Source organism: Opisthorchis viverrini (assembly GCF_000715545.1).
Source record: "Opisthorchis viverrini unplaced genomic scaffold opera_v5_92, whole genome shotgun sequence".
NCBI classification, from domain to species: domain Eukaryota; kingdom Metazoa; phylum Platyhelminthes; class Trematoda; order Opisthorchiida; family Opisthorchiidae; genus Opisthorchis; species Opisthorchis viverrini.
This window is the reverse complement of record NW_008751748.1, coordinates 131946-153893: the sequence shown is the minus strand read 5'-3', so window position 1 is coordinate 153893 and position 21948 is coordinate 131946. Positions and strand designations below refer to the sequence as shown.

Genomic DNA, 21948 nt, shown 5'->3' with positions numbered 1-21948 from the left:
CGTTATTGATTTACTTTTGAAATTTCTTTGCCTACCTCTGAAGCCCCGAGGAGGGGGTAGAAATGTTCCCCGAACGCTTGCACACAGACATTGAGTGTGAAGACGATATTGCTCTCCTTGGTTCAGGTTTCTCAGAAGTGCTAACCATTTTAGATAACCTGAATAATTCCACGGCACGGGTTGGTATGCGCTTCCCACCTGAAGTGTAAAGTGCCGCTACTAGACTGAGTGGAATCGAACCCCAAACCTCATGAGTGTAGACGAACCAACCGACGTGGTAGGTAACTTTATTTATCTGAGCTGTTGTATAAGTTCTTGTGAACTGCTAGGTGAGATTACTTCTTGAATCGGAACGACCGACAAGCTTTTTCCAACATTCGATATCTATGGCGCCAATGTGAAGTCAGTCTGTCCGTCGAGGGCAGAGTTTACGAAGCCAGTTCTGGTGGGAACACCGGGTTAGAAGTATTGAGGTGCGTCAGATGGTCCTAGAAGGAAAGAACTCTTCCGCAATAGATACATTATTCACCCGTCATAGGTTACACTAGTTAGGACTTGTGCTCCGTATTCCAGAAGACCGTTCACCTCGCAGAGCTCTTTTCATCCGGCCCTGTTCTGAGTGGGAATGACCAAGAGGTGAACAGTGTATGACCTGACAACGAAATGTGAAAACGCTAACCAGTAAACTTAGTCGCCTGGATGGGGACCTAGGGACCCTAATCAGCAATAGTTCATGACACTGGCAGAGATAGCACGATCGCGCAGTCGGTGGCACCCTCGCATAAAAAAGCTTTCGCCTTCAATGCGTGGCTACAGAGCAGCTTTTTCCAACATTCGATATCTATGGCGCCAATGTGAAGTCAGTCTGTCCGTCGAGGGCAGAGTTTACGAAGCCAGTTCTGGTGGGAACACCGGGTTAGAAGTATTGAGGTGCGTCAGATGGTCCTAGAAGGAAAGAACTCTTCCGCAATAGATACATTATTCACCCGTCATAGGTTACACTAGTTAGGACTTGTGCTCCGTATTCCAGAAGACCGTTCACCTCGCAGAGCTCTTTTCATCCGGCCCTGTTCTGAGTGGGAATGACCAAGAGGTGAACAGTGTATGACCTGACAACGAAATGTGAAAACGCTAACCAGTAAACTTAGTCGCCTGGATGGGGACCTAGGGACCCTAATCAGCAATAGTTCATGACACTGGCAGAGATAGCACGATCGCGCAGTCGGTGGCACCCTCGCATAAAAAAGCTTTCGCCTTCAATGCGTGGCTACTCAGTTCATGAACTAACTGAACATGCTATCGTCTCCAAGGCTTGGCTGTATATCCCACACCCACTCTCCGGTGATGGAAACGGTAGCACCTGGAACCACTGTGCCTATGTTACACAGTTTATAGCTGATAAATTGAGTGGTTGGTTCGCTGACTTTCTTGTTGTCAGTTTCTATCCTGATTGCCTGAATAAGTGTCTGGTGGTGTAGGCACCTTGAAATGATCATTGTAAGCTAGCACTAAGTCCGTTCACCGTCCACGTTTTTTCGTTTCTTTAAGTTAAAGCATTCAAATAAAGTATGATTATGTGGTAGTGACGACTCATTGCTGAACACTGTGTCGGTGATGATGGTGCCGAGTGGAACGATTTGCTGAAACTTTTAAAAGAGACTCAGGAGAGGGGATAGCACGCTTAAAATCGCCTCGCATGGTCGAATCCTGAAACGTCGAACAGTATTTCGCTAGACGCATACGTGACGAATAGGAATATCCCCCCACCTGCCAATGTTTGTTCAACTCCGATCACTAAGAATCAAGCCCTAACCGAACAGTTACCTACCATAACTCCTTTGCATTTTTTCCTCCTGTGATTCCGGTGTCACCGCAGTTTTTATTGTGATCGCTGAAAATCCGTCACATGGTGTTGTATAGAGTTTAATTAGCTTATCTAATTTGGCTTGTGATCGGTCAGCAGGTCTTGCGAATGGATTAAAAATGTATTAGAATAGGATGCGGGCCTGTGTCGTGCGTCACATACGAAATGCGACTGGGTACACACTTTTCTGTTTGGCTTTCCTCTACAAAGCAGCCACGCCATTCGTCTCGTGTGCAGTATGTAAATGACTCGGTCATCTTTTGTTGGTGTTTTGTCGATGATTTTGAACGTCCTTCAAAAATCAGGCCTTTTCAAACACATTGTGCCAGATACTCTGACCATATATCTAACTAGAAGGCAGGCCGTTTCCGTCACAGTACTTTAGAAAGAGCGGGGTATATGTCTCAAGGACTCCAAAGCATTTTGTACCTTGTCTGGCTTCGTTCACGAGCACACGTTTGGGTCAGAAATGAAAATTGGTGAAGGTGGTGAACAACCAAGGCGGAAACATTTGCGGACACTGATTCCAGCTTAGCTTATGTGGGTCTGTTACGACGTCCTGATGGAAACCAAAGCATGCTAATATTGGATAACCCAAAATACTTTCCGCCGTGATACAGAAACAGGACCGGTAGCATACTAGCGATTATATCAAGCTAATCATCTTTGTTCTATCTGGGTTCTTTCTCGTTTTTTCATTTGATATAAAGCCTTCTGTGTTGTGAGACTTCGTAGGAGTTAGAGGAAGACCAAGGAATCCACAAACATCTGTAAACTTCCGTTTGACCCAAATATCATGCAAGTGAAATCACCAAGGACCACAATGACGCACCTGTCTCCGGCCATCACGAGCGCTTTGATAGCTGTACCGGATATCTTAACAGTGAATCAACTGCCCGTCCTCTACCCTTCAGTCGGATTACCAACTAACAGCGAGAAGTTGGCTACTGAGTGCGGAACCTCCCTTGTTGTTGGAGGTATGTCGGTTTTTCTATTCACTCAGGCATCACCCAGCCTCACCCATGACCTGCTCCGTCCAAGAATGTCATCGAATTCATTACACGGCAGGTGGTTAGGCGCAATAATTTCGATAATTACTTGGGTTTCAGTCTGATTACCATTGTGACAGTAACCCGTCTTCCTTTCGCAACCGCTGATCAGACCACAATAAAAATGTTTCCAGCCCACATTTTTCTCAAAAGTACACCTCTCTGGTATTATAAATAAATTACAACCTTAATGTTGTACGACGATTTCCACTGCTGATTAGTCTGCCCCTTCAAGCCGAAAAAAAAACAATCACAATTTTTTTGAATACGGCACCCAGTTTCTTCCTCTGACTGCAGGTGCCTCGGAGCAATTTTGGGTTCCTCGAGAGTTGCCATGTTGATGGTGGGAGTTTCGCTTCAGTTTAGTTTTTCAGCCGCAAACCATCCACCGTATTATAATGGTACTAACTGTTACAGCGGATACGTGTAAGAAGGAATTGATAGCCAGACCCTAGAGGTGATAGCTCGGTGATGAAAAAGCCTTTAAAATATTACCCAGCAACACCCGATGAACTGCTCGTTGTTGATCAGCGTCGCCGCTGATGCTGTGCTGATTTAACTGCTAGAAGGTATTCAACCCTCGGTTTTCAAACTGTCGCTGGAGCAGCTTGATCAACCTAGGAAGTATAGACTAGCCAGCAAATAGTTGAATTGTCATTCGATTTTCCCCCCATTTAGCCTGACAACGACTGTTTGTCCGGCCTACGCTAGCCACGTATCTTTGCTAACCCTCTTCGAAGTGATACCGATATCAAAGGTGATTCTCGGTCGTCTATTCTGTTTGCATCAATTGTCTCATCATACCCGAGTGACAGTTTCTCTCGACTAATCTACGACACGCACTAACTAACTAGAAAGTAACGAGTGGTGTCACTAATTCATCGAGTTTTGAACGGAAGGTACATTCGTGCATTTGCATGTCTGTGCAACACATCCATCGGTTATCTCGATAACTGGAATAAGGCTTGGATTCCGAAAGGGGATGCGCTGCGCTGCACGCACGCGAGAATTTTTCATCCTTTAGGATACCGTAATTTTATATTGGAAGACCATAAAATTACCATCTGGATACTTCAAAAATGAGTTACATGCACGTTGAAAACACACCCGCGATGCCTTCAACTTAACCCTTGTACGGCTCACTATGACATCGAGGGATTTTAAGTTGATTTTAAATTGGTATAGCACATGGTAAGCATTGCATCTCATCTTGTGATTCTGCCATAGTGTGTCTGTCACCATGGTTTATATAGTTGTGATGAGTAAACAAAGCTGTTGCTCTGCTTGTCATGTCGGTGACAAATCAGGCTAACCGATACTCCGCATCCTCGCAGGCTTGCCGAGGGCTCGGAACCACCCACCATGTAAACTTATTGTGACAATTGGACGTTTAGACCCTCCGCACATTCCTTCTAATCAAAAGTTTGGTCTCTAGAAAACCGAGAGTGTTTTCTCTTCTGATAGTACATCTCTTCCCATTAGGTTGTTTTTGAAACACATAAATATGGACTCCTATGGCCAAAGTCGACGTCATTGCTATGGCTATCGGAGCCGTCTGAGATAACACCATACTAGTCTCGCGCTAGTCTGTTCTTATCACCTCATTCGCCGCGGAGCTATCAAACCGATATACTAGTGCAGTGCTTCTGCGTGAAAAGTAGTGGTACTTGCAGGCTACATGGTTGTGCTAGCATAGAGACACCGGGACAACCTGTTTGCTGTAATAGTTCATCCTTTTCATAACAGCTGGTGTTGAGTTTAGTATATCCAGTTTACTGTCGTTTGATACATTCTAACCATCGTTAGTGGTGCGGTTACTTTAGTGACTTGTGTTTGATAAGAGATGGAGTGCGGCGACAATCAGAGTAAGAACGGAAAAGACTGAGGGCCCAGAAGCTAGGCTTTATTCATCCAAAACTTTCCACTGCAAGCTGAGACGAGGAAAAGTGATCTAGCAATGAACGATGACCCCCTTTGAGAAGAAGAGAGCAAATATAAAACCATAACATTCTATGAATTTAATGAAGAGGCAGAAAACCGAACTACTTTCAACCGGTAACAAGCGACTTTTTAAAATGTATCCTGGTCCTTTTTTATTTCCAGTCTAAGTTTTTTTTGGAACGTATTGGTTAATCAACCATTAGTCTGAGGTTGAAAGTTAAACTTACCATTTGGTTTTTTGTGATCATTTTTCTGCTCGTCTTCTACTATACATCTTCTGGAGACTTGTAAAAGTTGAAATTTGGTGAGTAGAGGTCTTTTTGCGCCACCTGTTTGCCTGCCAACTTCAAGGTTTGCTGATTCAAATTAGGCATTTATGCTTGAAAAACGGGTAATGCTCCACAACATAGTTGTGTTGTGGGAGTGTATATTCTAGCTTGACGTGTCGTGAAAGCGTGCAAGCTGCAAACTTGTAACTGGTATTCTGGCTGTACTGCATTTTTTTGCATAGTTTGCATTGTGATCATAAATTTTTCGAATTAAATATGCTTCTTCGCGTCCTACTGTTGAGTATCGCTTGTTTTTCACCCTGGTTCATTTGTTCCATATTCTATAGATCTCCAGTTAGGCAAGCCGGAGTTCCACTGGTGACTCGCATTGCTTCCCTGTCATACAAAGCCACCAATGAGCCATTTTTGCAATACAAACGTGGTAGTGCCGAGAGACAACAGCTGGATTCAACTATGCAGTCTATGTTATCTCAAGCACCTTTTGAAGTGCCCTTATGTATTGGCGCAGAAGAACTGACGTCATCAGAAGCTAAGAAGCAAGTCCTGGTACGTTTTCTGTGTCTACCGTCGAGTAATCTGCAACGTTATTTCTAGCCCTTTGACCACGGACGCACATTAGCCAACTACTACTATGCAACCGAACAGCAAATTGACCAAGCTATTGCGGTTGCCTTGAAAGCTCGACACTCCTGGTCTCGCACCAGTTTTGATGAACGTGCTGGCATATTTCTCAAAGCCGCTGATATAATCAGTGGTAAAAGACGTTGTGAAATTTTGGGCTCTACCATCCTCGGTCAAGTAATCAGCCACGTGATTATTGCTAACCGTTCAGGCAAAAACCATTTTCCAAGCGGAGATTGATGCGGCTGCCGAACTCGCCGATTTCTTACGCTTCAACGTTCAGTTCGCCTCGGTTTGTTTTCTGGTTCCATATGTGGTTATTGATTCTTACACTTTAGGAAGCACTCAAATATCAGCCAATCAGCACACCCGATGCACAAAATCGGGTGGTATACCGTCCGAATGAGGTAAGTGGGTTGAGAGTGGGTGATTTATGCGCATTGTCTTTTGTAGGGATTTTGGGCATCCATTCCACCCTTCAACTTCACTGCGATTGGTGGTAACCTGGCCAGCGCCCCAGCACTAATGGGAAACGTGGTTTTGTGGAAACCGTCCGACACAGCGGTTTATTCAAACTATGTAGTTTACCGGTTAGTTCTTTCTTGCATCAGCTTGTGGTTTTCACTGTTTCAAACACGGTTTTCACGCTAGATAATTATGGTGGAATGCCGGAGAATTCTTTCTTACCCCATAACACAATCAGCATTGCGCTTCCCACGAATGTCGAAGGAGGTCCGGACCCGAAATTTTCCGGATGGTTGTTGAACACTTAGTCAGCCAGTGGTAGTCGGTTACCAGTATTTCAAACCCGTACTTCGACCGCGCAGATTCAACTGGGTTGGATTCCGCCTTGATTACCTTTCCGATTGACGTGTTCAGCAGTTTTATGCAATACTGATCACAGATGTCCATATCTGATTCATGTCACAAGAGCCGCTTTAACAGCGTCCTTTTTCGTTGAATTCTGTCCTATGGCCATGAATGATTACCCAGGAGGTCGACAATTAATGTGTTCGCACCAGGTACGGGTTTTATACATTGTTTTTTATTCGCACTTTCAAAGAGCGAACATAACGGGACCTGGAAGAATAGTTCGTTGCCTAAGTGCAGCTGCTCCTAACTGCCGTTCACTTTCCGCAACTTTGCAGTGGATAACTACTAGTGTATCAGGTGATCTGATTTTGTGTGTAGAACGCAGAACTTAGAGCACAGCAGTTCGCTTCAGGTAACCAGAAAGGGCATTTAAAGGTGGACGGAAACGTGGAAATGGCATTTAAAGGTGGACGGAAACTTACGAAGTGAAACAAATAGTTTAGTTTTGTGTCATTCACGCTTGACTGACATATCGGCAGTCGGTTAGACCAAGTTGACCGAGCTGATTACAGCAGCGTTCGTGCATCATTTATCCGAAGTGAGACGAGTTCCGAGGATGAAGCACTCATCAACGCAGTGATCTTGGGACGGACATATCTAAGACACCCGCACAGTAAATGAAGTTCAGCAGTTTCTTTGACACCAGGAACAAGTAAAACTCCCACACTGCTTAATTGATGATGCCACATATATTCTCGTATCTCGCTGGCGACGAACTGGAGCACATCGGTTTATCATTACAACGGAGGCCCAACCTTACAACGTTATTCTGGAGAAACATGCAACCATATCGCGAAAAACGACGCTTGACAAAAGGCTGCTAACTCTATAGTTTCGGAAGTCATCGCGAATCGGCCAAATAACTCAAGAACACTAATCGAATCAGCATCTCCTTCCATAGTTCAGAGGTGCTCAGAATGGATATGAGAGAGGAGTTGTCACACCGATACTCTTCCATGAAAATAAAAATGCCAGGCAACAACGCACTCCCTCGCCGTGTGCTCTGCACTAGGCACAAGCTCTGTCTCAACGAAGAATTTGTGGTCATTTGTGGAATTCCAGCTAATCGGCGGAAAGTTGTTTGTTAGCTGGTCCTTAACGTTCCCTAGTTGACCGCGATCAGATTGATGCGCCTTACTGTGCTGAAAGGCGGCTACTTCGATGGGCACACTAGGACTTGTCACCGATCACCTTATCAATGAATATAAACAATTGCCACTTGGCTTGACACTCTGGTATTTTCGGGACTTTTCCATCGTTTCCCAGGTTTCCATTGACTCCTAGACGCTCACTATGGAATCATAGAACCTCGAGGAGACCAACGGACACACCAGTGTTTTGTCTCTATGTAATCAAGACCTCCAACCTCACCTATTCCATTCTATGTTGTAGCTTCTTGTCCCATTTTCCATATGAATGTTATAGCTTAACTTCCCTTTCATGTAAACAGAATTTTCCGTGAGGCTGGTCTACCCCCTGGCGTTATCAATTTCGTTCCTGCTGATGGGCCAACATTCGGGCGGGTGGTGACCAGACATGCGCAACTGGCTGGGGTGAATTTTACAGGCAGTACAAAGTGAGTTTAACTCGAATGTGTGGATAGGTGAGTGGATGGCACGTTTCAAACCAAACTAGAGTGCTGGCTTGATAGTTTATAGTACCAACCCTTTGTCTATTGTTACACACTTGTTTCTCGGGAAGAAACACATTGGGCCATATTAAGATACCTTCTGGGTGTGGGTAGTGAGAACGAACTGAACAGCTTTTGCGGAGTCCTGCCGTTATTTTTACCCCCAGGCAAGTTCTGCATACTCTACGCACACAGACTCAAATGACGGAAAACACCGGTATATCTGTGTTTGTGATAATTTTGGTGACGATTCTCAGGGTCCCTGCCTTGTATGCCAAACACCACTGTTGATGATTCATTTTTCTGTCACTGCCGAAAGCGTTTTTACTTACCCAGATGACTGCGGTTTTGATAAAGTACTGAGGGCATTCACCACATTTACGAAACCCGCGCAGTTCGCAGGCCAAAACATGCGCCGTTGTCAACCTAGAATGAGTCCCTCCAGAGTTTTATTACCATTGTTTTATAGGGAGATTCTGGATGGGACTGCATCAAGTGAGATAAACTAACGGACCTTCTTAATTATCAGTTGTCCGTTTTCCCACCTACCGCGTAATGCCTTGCGAACCTGTGTGAAATGCAGAAAATGAAGTTGTTTTTCCCGAAGAATCCACTCTGTAGGTGGAATGAATCCGTTGTTAATCAGGTCCCCGAAATGAACCACATTTTTAACGTAAACTCCGACTTTATGTTTGAATATCATGAACCTCTATACAGGTGTCCCCTCCAAGAATCAGTAAAGGCGTATGTGGAAATCTAAAAGCCTCTGAATAGACACTACTTCTTGTGAGTGTGATAAAGGCTTGCCTACGGTCTCCTACTGACTCCTCTTTGTTTGGGAAGTACCAGATGCACGTAACCCTCCAGTTTCAGTCGCTTAGTAAGCATAAACAGACTGGTTCTGCTCACTGGGTCTTACCATACCTTAGCTGCCATATGTACAATCTTCAAGTTGTTTTAGAACCGTTGAAAACGGATCACTAAGTCGAAGTTAATCAAACTTCATAACCACAGAGTGACATTTAGAGACCGAAAGACACACGACTTTGCGCACTCTATCAAAGAAACACATGAAAACAAGAGTATGGAAAGGTTTTGTCGAGCTAACGCTCGGAATCAGAATACACTGAGTAGATCTGGGTGAAACAGGAAGGGCGTCTATCCCACCTGACACATGATTACATAACTTTGTAACAGACTAACCCATGCAGTCACTCAAAAAAGATGACTGTTCTTTATTGAGCTGGTGAGCGGCAGCCTTCTGGAACACAAGCTCATCTAGGTGAATGTTGGACTAGTGGAATAGAGTTTCGAAAACCGTTCCATGTTCTCAGATGATAGGTCCCTGAATTTCAGTACATGCCATAACGGATAAAAACGACTTTTCCGACTACTGGCTCTTCTCAAGAGGGACCACTGGAATGATGAGATGGATGATGTCCTAACTCACTCCTGACCATTCTGGAATACAGTTGCGTGTCTGAGTCTCTGTTGAAAGGCCACTACATTGGTTAGTATGCTTTGAGCAGCCTGCTTAACGCAGTTAAGCTGACAGACAAAATATGTATTGCATACGTTCTATGCATAGGGTTATATGGGGTTATCCGTGTCTGTAATAGCTGCGTAAGCGTCCTTCTGGTCCGCAGTCTGTAAAAAATATAAAAGCTGCGCTACTTCCAGTTTTCTTAGCCTATCTAAGAACATCAGACCATAATCGTAGGCTTTTCAATCAGGTGCATGAATCTTTGCATGCTGTCTCCGGCTTGTCTGGAAGTAGCATTGAACCCAGTAGAAGTGAAGTTTTCGTTAAACTGAAAGCAAAATGAGAGTCTCCTTGTGAAAAACTTCCCGCTTGATTTTAGAACGTTCCGGCACATTTTGAAAGAAATTGCCAATAATTTGACAAACTATCGTGGCTATCCACGTGCTATTGGGGGTAAGCGTAATCGTGAAACTTCTTCCCATGTCATTGTCGTTTTCCATATGCACTCTACTGTATCAGTCCGCTTGTGTTTCACAGATTCTTCCGCTTGTTTTTTGTAAGTCCGGAAAAAACTATACATTGTGTCCCATTGACTCGAATGCGATGCAGTTCCACTAGTATTTATTCTAGTAGTTATTCCTCACCCGCGTCTCGCTTTTTACACCTTGATGATTCCTGTTCTGTTCGCCCGATTGCCCTAAGGTTGCCTTTGCCGTTCCTGCAGTGATTATAGTCTCTCAATTAGTACTGCCGCTCTCAGCTCATCGGAACTTAAGGATGTAACAGCAACCTCTAGTACGTTCGGCTCAAAACAGTCTGAAACACCAAGAGCGGCATCCTCAAATGAATGGAATTTGCAGACGGGGTACACGTACTGTTAAAAGAACAAATTTCGTCCATGCCGCGTCATCATTGCCCAGTGTTTAAATATAGTAAAAGAGCTGTGTTTTTGAAACATGCATTTTCTGTTTTCATACATTATCAGTACAGGAGTACGTTGAGGATGGTTACTAACAATGCCCATCTACAAAAACGAGTGACTGTGGTCTGTATTACAAGGGTGACCGTAATCCGTAGAGGCTGGTAAATGAGTTGGTGTACCGCTGTCCTTCAGTTTTCGCTTATTGACTATATGAAAGCACATCTTGGTGTGACCGATAATGGAACACTCAGGAATATCCGACCACACTCACTTTTATCGTTTCTTGGAACTAGCATATCCCATGCTGGTTCGGTTTCGTGGTGTCATCATCCACCTACCTTCGATAAAGTCTCGTCTCGCCTAAACGACAAGCTCGAACGTTGGGCACGATTTGCCTGCTACTGGCACCGAAGGCACCCTTCTATGACAGTGATAGACCTTTCATGTTTCCCAAGGCCTAGACATTATGGCTGGTCTCTTATTCTGTCCTGGACTTTAGCATGCGTCAAATAAGTCGCAATTCTCAACAATCTGTTTGAGGTTCCTCCGACCACTGACGTACCACGATGCTCCAGTCTGTTGTCTGATACCTTGGTAATCACGTTGCGTTCAATTAACTCACTCCATATGGCTCCGTCACGTGTGTTGTGGACCACCAGTGCATATTGAGATCACGAGAGGTGTCCCCGGAAAATGCACTGTTACCAAGCGCCCAGCTCCCCACGGAATAACACTAATCCATTGGGGTAGTTTCTTGGCGACTCATGAGTCGGTCCCGGTAATATGCAGAATTGATATGTCTCATGAAAAGTGGCCATTGATACTGTCTGGAAACATCTTTAAACACACTCGGCCACTTTTATGACATGCAGTACAATTTACATACAATTTTCTATTCCGGGTAACACAGGATGATGAGTCAGCTGCTTCCAACCGTGGATGCAAATTTTGTTGTGGGCCGTACATTTACGGAGATTGAGTTGTGATAACCGGAGGTTCCGTGTGCTTACAGTACAGCGTTTATGAGCGCAATCGTAACTCAGCAAGGTATATCAAGAGTCTCGTTAAAAGTTGAAAACGAGCTCTGACATGATCACCGGCAACTCTAGCATTCGCTACTGGCTACGCTCACAGTATTCATACACTAGAGATACTGTGAGTTAGAAAATCCGTCATCACTTTGAACCGCGCGGCGACTATGCATCAAAGAGGTGACATATATACAGTGGCTTTAATTTTTGGAGGACGACTGCATTCAAACGCAGTTATCTGATTTCAATCTCCACGTATCTTATCGAAATGCACTTATCCAATATACTTATCCATGGCATCGGGAATCATGTGGTTTTCAGTTTCTTATGAAGCTACAGGTCTCCGTTCGTTCAATTGTGTGGTGCTTAGGATGGTAGAAGAATCGAGATCTAACAGCGCGCGAAACGGGACACTCAACAGGTCGGCTGGTAAGCCCCGCTAAACGTCATAACCAGTTGGAACTGCTATAATGGCGACGATCATTGCAGCTATACCCTAAGCGACTGTGCTCATCACAATCGTTGGTCAGTCATGTTTCCTCCATGGTACCCACCAGGTGATTTGTATGCTGGTTTAGGTACTATCTGAAGAGGTACTTTGCGTTGATGGGACACTGCGGCTGTGTACTATCCTTACGTACTCTAAAATTCAATATGATTCACGCGCTTATGTCTCGTCACAAATATCTCCCACTCAGTGCTTTGTGGTGTGGCTTAGTGTAGCTTCAAAACTCTCAATATGATCTTCAAAACACACTGAAGAGTGACATTCTGTGTGCGAACGCTGTCTCTGAAGTCAGTGATGTCATAGAAAGGGCCGTCATACGCACTGTTTGAACCACGCAGCTTTTGTACACAGCTTTCTTTAGGTACTCCAGGAAACGAAAGGTAAAATCAGCGAGCTGTTTTAGTAGTTAGATATGTCAGAAAAAACGTCGTCGGATGGTTGACGGCCGCAACTGTCCCACAGGTGAAATTCGAATAAAAGTTTCTTGGAGACTTCACTTGAAAGTTTGAACGAATTTAAGTCATGGACACCGAGTTTCGTGCACTCTCAGGAGCTCTCAAACCTATTTGTGTCTCGATCTCTTTTGGATTAGTAGCTTGAAGCTCATATGCATGATGATTTTAGTGGATCCACAGACCCGATGGAGTCCCTTGTGGATATCCTTTCGCAGATTGTGGGGCACACAGTCTGCCTTAATGTCCCATTGTGAAGATATTCAATAAGGTTTCTTTTGTCTGTGATTTAGGCAATATGGGACGATTGTTCAAAATTCGCAGACAATCCACTATTGTTTTCGCCCTGTTTTCGCCTTGTCAAGTAGGTGTGGTCCTCGGAAGCCTAAACAACCAATCCCTGACTTGAATAGCACTTTGGTTGCATATCTTTACCGGCTTTGTCGGATTCACAACCTAGTGCGTCATTAGTTTAGTGGCTATATTGCTAGATACGTGCTCGTCAGAGAAACGACATTCGCGTGTCTTAATCCTTGAGTGGATAGACTAGTGTCCAATCGACCAACCAAATACACTTTTGTCGAGCTTCCATGCTTCACTACCGTAAGCTCATACCCTATTTGGAGAAGGAACCTTGTACCAAGTAAGACTTGCGGCGACAACTAGATCCCCTTCTGGTCTATTGTAGGCATGTCGACGTGTTTGTGCCTCGAAGCATTCAGTTGAACAGAGAACTCCAAGAGTAGCGTTTGCAACTGTCCACAGCCAGATATTGTACAGTCGGTTACGGAGTGGCTTACTTCGACTCCATTGTTGAAGGTAACTCACAGATACGCTGCCTAGACACTTGGCAATCGCATTTGTCCCACCAAGTCGTTGGTTGTTCTCTTTGCCCGCGCCTCTCCGAGTAGGCACGGAAAGCAGCAATACTGTGGCATATGTTCTCCCCTCACCGGATTCACTAATTTACTGTCAGGTTCCTGAAAATTCCTTTTGGCGTGACCGAGTCAAATTCGTGGCAGGCGGAAACTTTCACGCCCATTTTGCTTCCACAAAGAACTCCTGCATTTTTTAGACGGTAGCTGGGGTCACATTCACGAGCACTCGTTTCAAATGGTAAATGCCATTTACTTGACGATATTCTGTGATTCTTCTGATGGGTCTGGCTCCATTTCTTCTTCGATCCACACCATATACTCATACAAATTCATGGCGAAAATCCTAGTCGTATCCTTGTTACATGGCCAGCTGTAAATGTGAGTTAGTGACTTGAAGTACGCCACTGTAAGGCTAGATGCGTGGTTTGCTAAGCGACAACAGCACTCATTGTACCAAGGTCAAGGGCGATGAATCAACTAGATATTGATCACTTGCTTACAACTGTATGTAGATAGCTAACTGATCGCTTTCAACCCAATTGCTTGAAGCTTAGGAGCGTCTAACAACTTTCGCTGCGTTCTGAAATAAGAACACTCATGCACCTGGGTCTGAATAAGTTGTTGCGTATGCTACACATAAACTCTTTTGCCACTTGACCTCAAGAGGAAGTGCATTGGTCCATTGTGGTTAGAATGATGGACAATTAAGAATCCGCATACCTCCCCTCGGCTAGGCGGTAAGCCGGGCTTATTGCTGGCCCAAGGCAATGTGGCCCAATTGATCCTTCGTTTCTCACTCGTAGTACTTGCGAGCGATTGCTGGCAACTCATATTTCAAGAACAAATCGATCAGACCATGAAGTTTTCCGTAGTTGTAATAGCTGCTGCTGTCTCACTCATCTCTAACGACAACGGTGGATGACCAAAGATTGATTGGTTGTCCAAGCCTTGAGATAAGTGGGAAAGCACATTGCTGACCACGTTATCTATTGTGATTTTGGTCACTCGGTCGTCAACAGTTCCTTGCACGCTCTTTCGGTCCAGTTGAATTTACTCTCCACATATGGTCGGTTTCCGCATGAATTCCGTCAGCACGCAGATGGGGTTCATTATGTATTCTGCATAAGGTATCCAGAAACCTGTCGGTAAGCGTAAGGGAACGCTAAAATATCCATACGCATCTAATTCGCTTGGTGTTATCTACTGAGTCTTGCACTCTCAACATCCTTTTCATTTATCTTCTTCCCAGAATGTGGTGGTAAAAACTATCATTTTGTACACCCATCTGCCGATTTGGAAGCGGCCGCCGTGAGTACCATCCGCAGTGCTTTTGAATATTCCGGCCAGAAGTGCAGTGCATGTAGCCGTCTGTATGTACCAGTCTCTCTGTGGCCAAAACTGCGCAGCTTGCTACTCGAGCACCATCGCCAGCTAAAAGTCGGTTCACCCTTGGATGTGGATACATTCACTTCGGCGGTTATCGATCGTGCGGTAGGTTTTTTCTTCGACGAAAAAAGTTTTGTATGGGTTCTTTGAAGTCGTTTAATGTGACGTTTGTTTGTTGGTCGCTGAATCGCATGTACTGACAAGAACAAATGAATCATCCCGTTCCAACGTCACAGTGCCATGCTACGATTCGCAGAGAAATCAAAGAGTGATGTTATGTCGGTGACAGTAATCAGTAGTAGAGTGAAAACTTGCATATAAGAGTTGAGAAGACAGTCACACACCCTGGTATATTTACATACACCATAGTGATTGTTTACGTTCACAGTTGCAAGCAAGTGCTATCTTGGCACACCGGGAGCCACTTACTGGTCGTTGACTAGTTCACTCAGCAGTACTTTCAGACGAATTTTCGGTTCTCTTCGTTCAGCTGTCGCTGTGCCTAATTGCCTTGCCACTCGAAGGTTGCACGAGGGCTGGGATACTGCCAGGTTGCCCAAGCCTAAACAGAGGACGTCAAGAGGCAGGGTCTGGTTCGAACCACGGACCTTGTGGTCAGTGAATTCGCGCTCTAACCACTTGGACAATCTTTCAGGGACGTATTATTGGTTCTTCAAGTTAAGGTGAAGTTTTCACTTGAGTTTCTCCATGATGGAGTATAGGTTCTCCTAACTTAGTTGTAATGGATCAATGAACGACCACGGAACGGTTGCATGACGCTTGATAAGTTTCCGCCGGACATATCTGGTATTTCCTATCGATCAGGTGGTTTACAGTTGCACCTACCATGTGTCTCGCCTCTTCGGTTCCACTTCAAGATGGCAGATTCCCAGCTACTCTTTGAGATGAACACGAGTCGTATGGCACACACGGTTAAGGAACCATCATTTGGGTACACGTCATGTACACCAGATCCAACCCTTCTCACATTTACTCCCCTGCTACAGGTATCTGCGTGGAAACAAACTCAGCCTGTAAAGGGACTAATATTGTTGCTAGAACATGAGTTCACACCTTGCTGATGGTAAACGCACCGTCGTTCTCATCCGAAGAGTCTTGGACTCAATGAGACTCCATATAGTCCACTTCACTGCACTGAGGTATTCCGTAGACTTTCGGTTTTGACTATACATATGGACATCTTTTGCTGAATCCTAGCCATAAAAGATATTCCTTTATAGTCATGTTTATTGTAGTCCGAATCGACAGCACCCGATTGTAGGGTTGTAACCTCTGTTGGGATCTCACCATCGTGTGTGTCTCGAGGTCTGTGCACTAGTGCCATGTTCCCTGACTGCGATCGGTATTCTTCTAAGCCTCCATCGAGTTCAACCTTGGTTAGGTCACACTCGAATTCAGCGCTCTTGCAACACGTACTCTCGAGCCAATGAAAAATCCATCCAGCTGAACGTTTCATCGTTTTGTGGAGTTGTTCTAGTATTCAACTCGTTGATGAAACTGATAAGACTAGAAACAACAAGGATATCAATGAGAATTTAATCGTGTGTCAATCTTCACCAACCTGTTAATGTACAGTGAGCTCTTGGAGGATTTCTACAAACAGGTGTTTCGAGAGATACGAGTGCTGGGGATGTTAAAATAGCGTTCATAAGCGGGGTCTCACGGACAATTATCAACATACCTTGCCGTAAATTGACAATATAAAGCTATCAATTTCTTAATCCTTTTGTTCTTCCTTTCCTAAGAGGGGGGAAAAACTGAATTAATCCATCAGGCTTACAGGTCAGGATGGCAGTGGTATTTGCCAGCACACGTTGTGAACAGAGCAGCTCGCTTCACGTGAACTGTCTCCTCTGTCTATAAATTTATGTATTAATTTCAGGCTTTCGACAAAATCTCGGGCTACCTGAACCATGCCAAGTCCTGTCCAGATATCGAGGTGATTGCTGGTGGAGGCACAGACGACAAGACAGGCTATTTCATTGAACCGACTATCTTGCTCACGAAGAATCCCTTGGATAAAATCATGAAAGTGAGTGATTTTGATGCATCCTTTCACCTTTTGGGAGTATGTTTCGGATAACCAAATTACCAGTGTACTTTGTGCCTGGCCTCGTCAGTATCTTTTTCCCGAGGTTGCGTCGCTACTGTCTCACGTATGTCCCATAAACTATCGCGATACTGTCGAGTACACAAGGATAGCAGCATAGGTCGTCTGTAATCTGTGACTTCGATTTCAGGTTACTTTTTAGGATGCAGGCTGTCCGACCATATTTACTAACTATTAGTATTCGGTGCTAAGTAAAGCCGAACGGTACTTCATACAGCATAGCGAGATGGCCGAAGTGGTTAGAGCGCGGATTACTAACCTGAAGGTCCGCGGTTCGAATCCGACCTCCGCCACTCGACTTCCCCTGTCTAGGCTTGGGCAACCTGGCAGTATCCCAGCCCTCGTGCTCCCTTCGGGTGGCATGGCAGCTAGGCACCGAAAGGGTGCTACAGCTGAACGCTTTATCCTTTTTACAGCATAGCTCTCAGGTATCGGGCTTTCGCCACTGAACAGTGGATTTCATTTCTATAAAGTGGTGGTATGTGAACTAAGTAATCGGGTTACGATTACTTAGATTTAGAGTCTACAAGGTCTTTTCAACACCACCCATTTCGCTCGCCGTTTGGTTAGACCACTTCACTAAGTGCCCACAAGAAGCAAGTTCACAACCTTCAACGGTTGTCACTCTTGGTTTCCATGGCTAAGGGGTTGTTGATTGCCCAACATGTGACGCAGCTGAGCCGCTGTCAACAAATACCAGATATCGTATTTGTGCTGGCGTTCTAGCCAAATCCAAGGCCGTGTTTTCCTACATTCCCTGTAGACCCAGTTCATGTTACCTTCTGTTCACAGTACCCATTTCATCCTGACAGGGGAGAACTATATTGGGCAGGATACCGCTGTATCATTTCATTCCTACAGAGGCTCGTACAGGGTTCGAAACATGCAGACTGACAAAGGCTCAGCGGTAATCTGTGACGAAAGTGTGAAAGTGAGCTACGTCAAAATAGTCCAGCTCCAAGGTCGCAATCGTTATACCTGAATAGCTTCTACGTATATATGCAGAAATATACACGTAAATATATGGCACGGAGTAACAACCATTTGTTTGGCTGCAGCTGTAATGACCATTCCCTGTTCCTCATGCATGCATGACCGAGACTCCTATGAAGAACTGTTGAACAGGACTAGAACTGGTAAAACTAGCTTGCAAACGAAAGCTCCAACCGGTTGAGCTGACATACGATGTTCCTGGATGAAGTGTCCCCGACTCCACTCGCCAATGCTAAAGGACGCTGATAGACATGGCTGAATCACGTGGTCAGTGGCGCTGGTGTGTCATAGGTATCACCATTGCTAAGTTTTCCGCTTCATCACAGAACCAGAATAATCGTACATCACTTAACTGATAAGGCCATCGCCTCCAGACCATGGCTACACCTTTTCTGGTTTTCCACTTTTCGGTGAACGGGACTAGCAAGTGGAACCGGTGTACCCCAAGTACTTGGTTTATAGCCAATAAACTGAACTGGGTGATACCCATGTAGCGACTTGTTCAGTCAAAGTAATATCTCTCAGGATGATGTCGAACGTAGTTGAGGGTCACATGAAATTAGTCTCAAAATAGGTGAGGATTATTTGCCATTTAATTTAGCTTTCGTGAATCCAAACATATCATTGCGGCAAAAGAGGCATGCAAACAAAGGTACGAAAGAGCAAAGTTATTGTACTGTAGACCTCCACGGCTGGTCGATACAAATCCAGACCGAGTGTAGCCAGTAAGAAACAACGGAAGCAAGTTGTTGTGTGAACAAAGAATACCTTGGAAACTGACGAAAATAGACGTACCCAATACTGCCTGATGGCTCTCAGCCTAAAGACGACTGCATAGATCTGTCTGGCAGTCTCGAAAGATATGCTTATTCACTGTTGGACGCTCTATGCTTGTTTTATGAACTCGTAATGGAGAATGCAGCAATAGTATAGTTGCCTAATCACAGCAGTAGGCAAAGTTCGGCTGAGCTCCATAAGTATCTGAGCCAAAATTGACAAAAAAAGCTGGAAAAAAGAACAGGCTCTCCTCATCATCATTCACCACCTTCAAGACAATAAAATAAAGCTTGAATAAAGCTATATAATGGCGATAAGAAAGATAGGGGAGGGAGAACATCATCATCATCATCATCAAGGACAGCAACATCAGTGTTGCTACTGATGATTCCCTGCCGTACAACCATAAGTTTTGCCTAGTTATATATATATATATATATATATATATATATATAAGTAGTAGTGTGACTCACAGTTTTGTTTCTCATTTCCCTTCTTCCCTCCTCACCACCTCACGACCACTATCCATGTGTTGGACATCGCATTTTTGTATTTACGAACGCGGGTGGTGGCAGGTAAGTGCTCGGATAACCAAGGCGCAAGCTGCAATCACCAATCGGTGTCACTTACGGCCTCAGGAGCGAATTACCTCAGAACGAAGGGCCTTGCATACTTTAAGTGATCACTACTGCCTCTATAGCGTAGGTGTTACTTGGCTACAGCGAGTACGCAACGAAGTGTTGCATGAGCAGGTACTTGCTAATGCACCCGAATCATTAGAAACGGTACATTAGAGTTACCAGGTCAAAGTGGTTTGAGCATGTGTAACGTATGCCTAACCGCCATCTATCCAAGAAACGCTTTTTCTGTTCCAAGTGGTTGTTGGCCGAAGGGGGGACAAGCTGTGACATTGTATCGTGAAATGAAAGCGTCTACAGTCGCATTGAGTCCAGCGGGGTCTTCGTGTCCTGCTGTCTTGGGCCCATGTGACGCTGTATGCGGCTGGAAGCCCGGCAGCATACAACCAATCTGTGGCGCGCATGCTGTCATTTCTTAGCCGGACTACCTGAAAAAAGTTTACCCGTCGTCGCACGCTGTGTTTACTTCAGCTAGGTTCACAAAAGACGAGGAGTGAATCCAGCTGATGATGCCTCACTTCGACGTAAGGCTCGGGTATGTTTATTTTAATGCTGACCGAAGATATGGGTATCTTATGATCATCTCCCTTTAAGAAAAAAGGACTCCGAATTAATTCTTTACCTCTCCATTACTTACTGACTTAATAACTTACTGGTTAGGAGGTTCGTGCTTCGAATCCAAGCCTGACATCTCGACTACACCTGTCTAGGTCTGAGCAACCTGACAGTATCTCAGCCGTCATGTTTTCTTTTGGTGGTATTGCAGCTAGCTACCGAAAGGGTTCTACAGATGAACGACTCTGATTCTACACAAGAAGTTGCTCAGGCACTGGGTCCAGGTTAAGGTACTGTCGTTATCAGGGGTATTGATTGAAAAACAACGAGGCAAAGTTTTCTGCTGAAGTACGTCGAATGATTTTCAGAAAAGATAACCCGCTCACAATACATGAACTGATCATACTGTATAAGTTGGGCTAACCTGGTTATGTGCTCCGTACGCTAGTCGACCCATTCTTCGAAAACTTTTCGCACAACCATGTGAAGAGTGGAGACGAGCTAGGGCAGATCAACCAATCAATTGGCACTAAACTCAGCCGCGTCGGTTATCGCTATCTCCCTGGATAGGGATCTCAAGACTGTACATATCAGTGGTCCCTCGAAAAAATGAGCAGGAGATAGCTCCGTGTTTAAGACGCCAGCTTACGGACCGGAATGTCCGTGGTTCGAATCGGACATCAGCATCAATGATTGAACCTTGTCAGAAAAGGACCATCACGCACTTCAACGGTGCGCGTGGTTCCAAGCTGTTGTCTTCGCTGGGTAGCTTTACCTCTCGATCTTCCCACAGGGAACCCCGCTGGTACTTCTGTATTCGTGCACAATTACATTGCCCACCGCCTGCAATGCGCAGCAATCTACTCCTACCTCTCCAAATAATTGTGGCGGCTACAAAGACCGTACAGCGGACACGAGGTTTCTACAGCCACAGATGATGATAATGATATCGGTAGTCAATCACAACTCCTAAAGACCGTCGTGAATCTTACACGTCGGTGGGAGTGACCCACCTGACTTGAGGGGGTCGGCCCGGTTAGAGAACGTAGAAAGTAAGGCAACAAGGTCTCACTTCTAAGGCGACTGCACACAGCAGGTGCCTTTTGAGGAGCACCGAACTCTTCGGTTTTAAAAGTATTCCGGCCACACTGACTAATGTGCCGGCGATCATGATCAACTGTTGGGCGATCGGAATGCGTCGCTTTTAGGGCCAAGATTTCATAATCCCTTCTTCTGTAAATTTAGGCATCTGGTCGCCCTGACGGAAGTGCCTTACTGTCTTTACACTTCTACCGCAGAAGACAGTACGACTTTAGCTCCAGACCGCCTCTTAATACGATTTCTCGCAATGCGGGAACTCGCTGTTCTTCGTCGGGCTGCACCAATATGGCATTCCTCGCAGAGCTGAACCTTTAGTGACTGAGTTCCAGCCATTAAAACCCGTAGAATCGTTGGAGCACAGGAGACCGATCACCGCGACAACGTGGCAGTCTTGGGTCGGGATTACTTCACGGCAAATTCCACGCTCATCCCTCTCCCGAAGCTTTACCATCACCGCTTAATGGTGAGGGATGGTGATGAATTTCTGTGTACCAACTGGCCATCAGCTTACCGTTCCTTTTTATCCTCACCTCTGGTAGGTCTATGTTAGGCCCTATTCCTCTTAAATATTCATCCCCAGTAGAAGTTGTGAAAATTCAGTTTCACCCGCTCGGAGGCGCAACTCAGGCTCCCGGAAATGAGGTTATTCAAGAGCAAACCCAATCAGTACACTATGAACGACCGGAACGGAAGCTAAAAAGCCAGGCTGAAGAAGGTAGCTGGACTAACTAAATAATAATAATAATAATAATAATAATAATAATAATAATAATAATGTTTATTCCCAACTTGTGGGTGGCGTGCCGTCTGGCATGATCATAGTTT

General features: G+C 45.0%; 1 protein-coding gene across 1 annotated transcript in view; it reads left to right on the top strand.

Moving 5' to 3' along the window:
- T265_05082 (hypothetical protein) overlaps positions 1 to 21948 on the top strand; it is a gene marked incomplete at both ends in the record, with an annotated part of 43931 nt that overhangs the window by 6496 nt on the left and 15487 nt on the right. Inside the window, 9 exons of the mRNA XM_009169999.1 lie at positions 5471 to 5690; positions 5739 to 5942; positions 5977 to 6057; positions 6104 to 6172; positions 6219 to 6355; positions 8089 to 8214; positions 10131 to 10204; positions 14792 to 15033; positions 16832 to 16981. Of these exons, the coding sequence (XP_009168263.1) occupies positions 5471 to 5690; positions 5739 to 5942; positions 5977 to 6057; positions 6104 to 6172; positions 6219 to 6355; positions 8089 to 8214; positions 10131 to 10204; positions 14792 to 15033; positions 16832 to 16981 (1303 nt within the window). The remainder of the gene's footprint in view (positions 1 to 5470; positions 5691 to 5738; positions 5943 to 5976; positions 6058 to 6103; positions 6173 to 6218; positions 6356 to 8088; positions 8215 to 10130; positions 10205 to 14791; positions 15034 to 16831; positions 16982 to 21948) is intronic.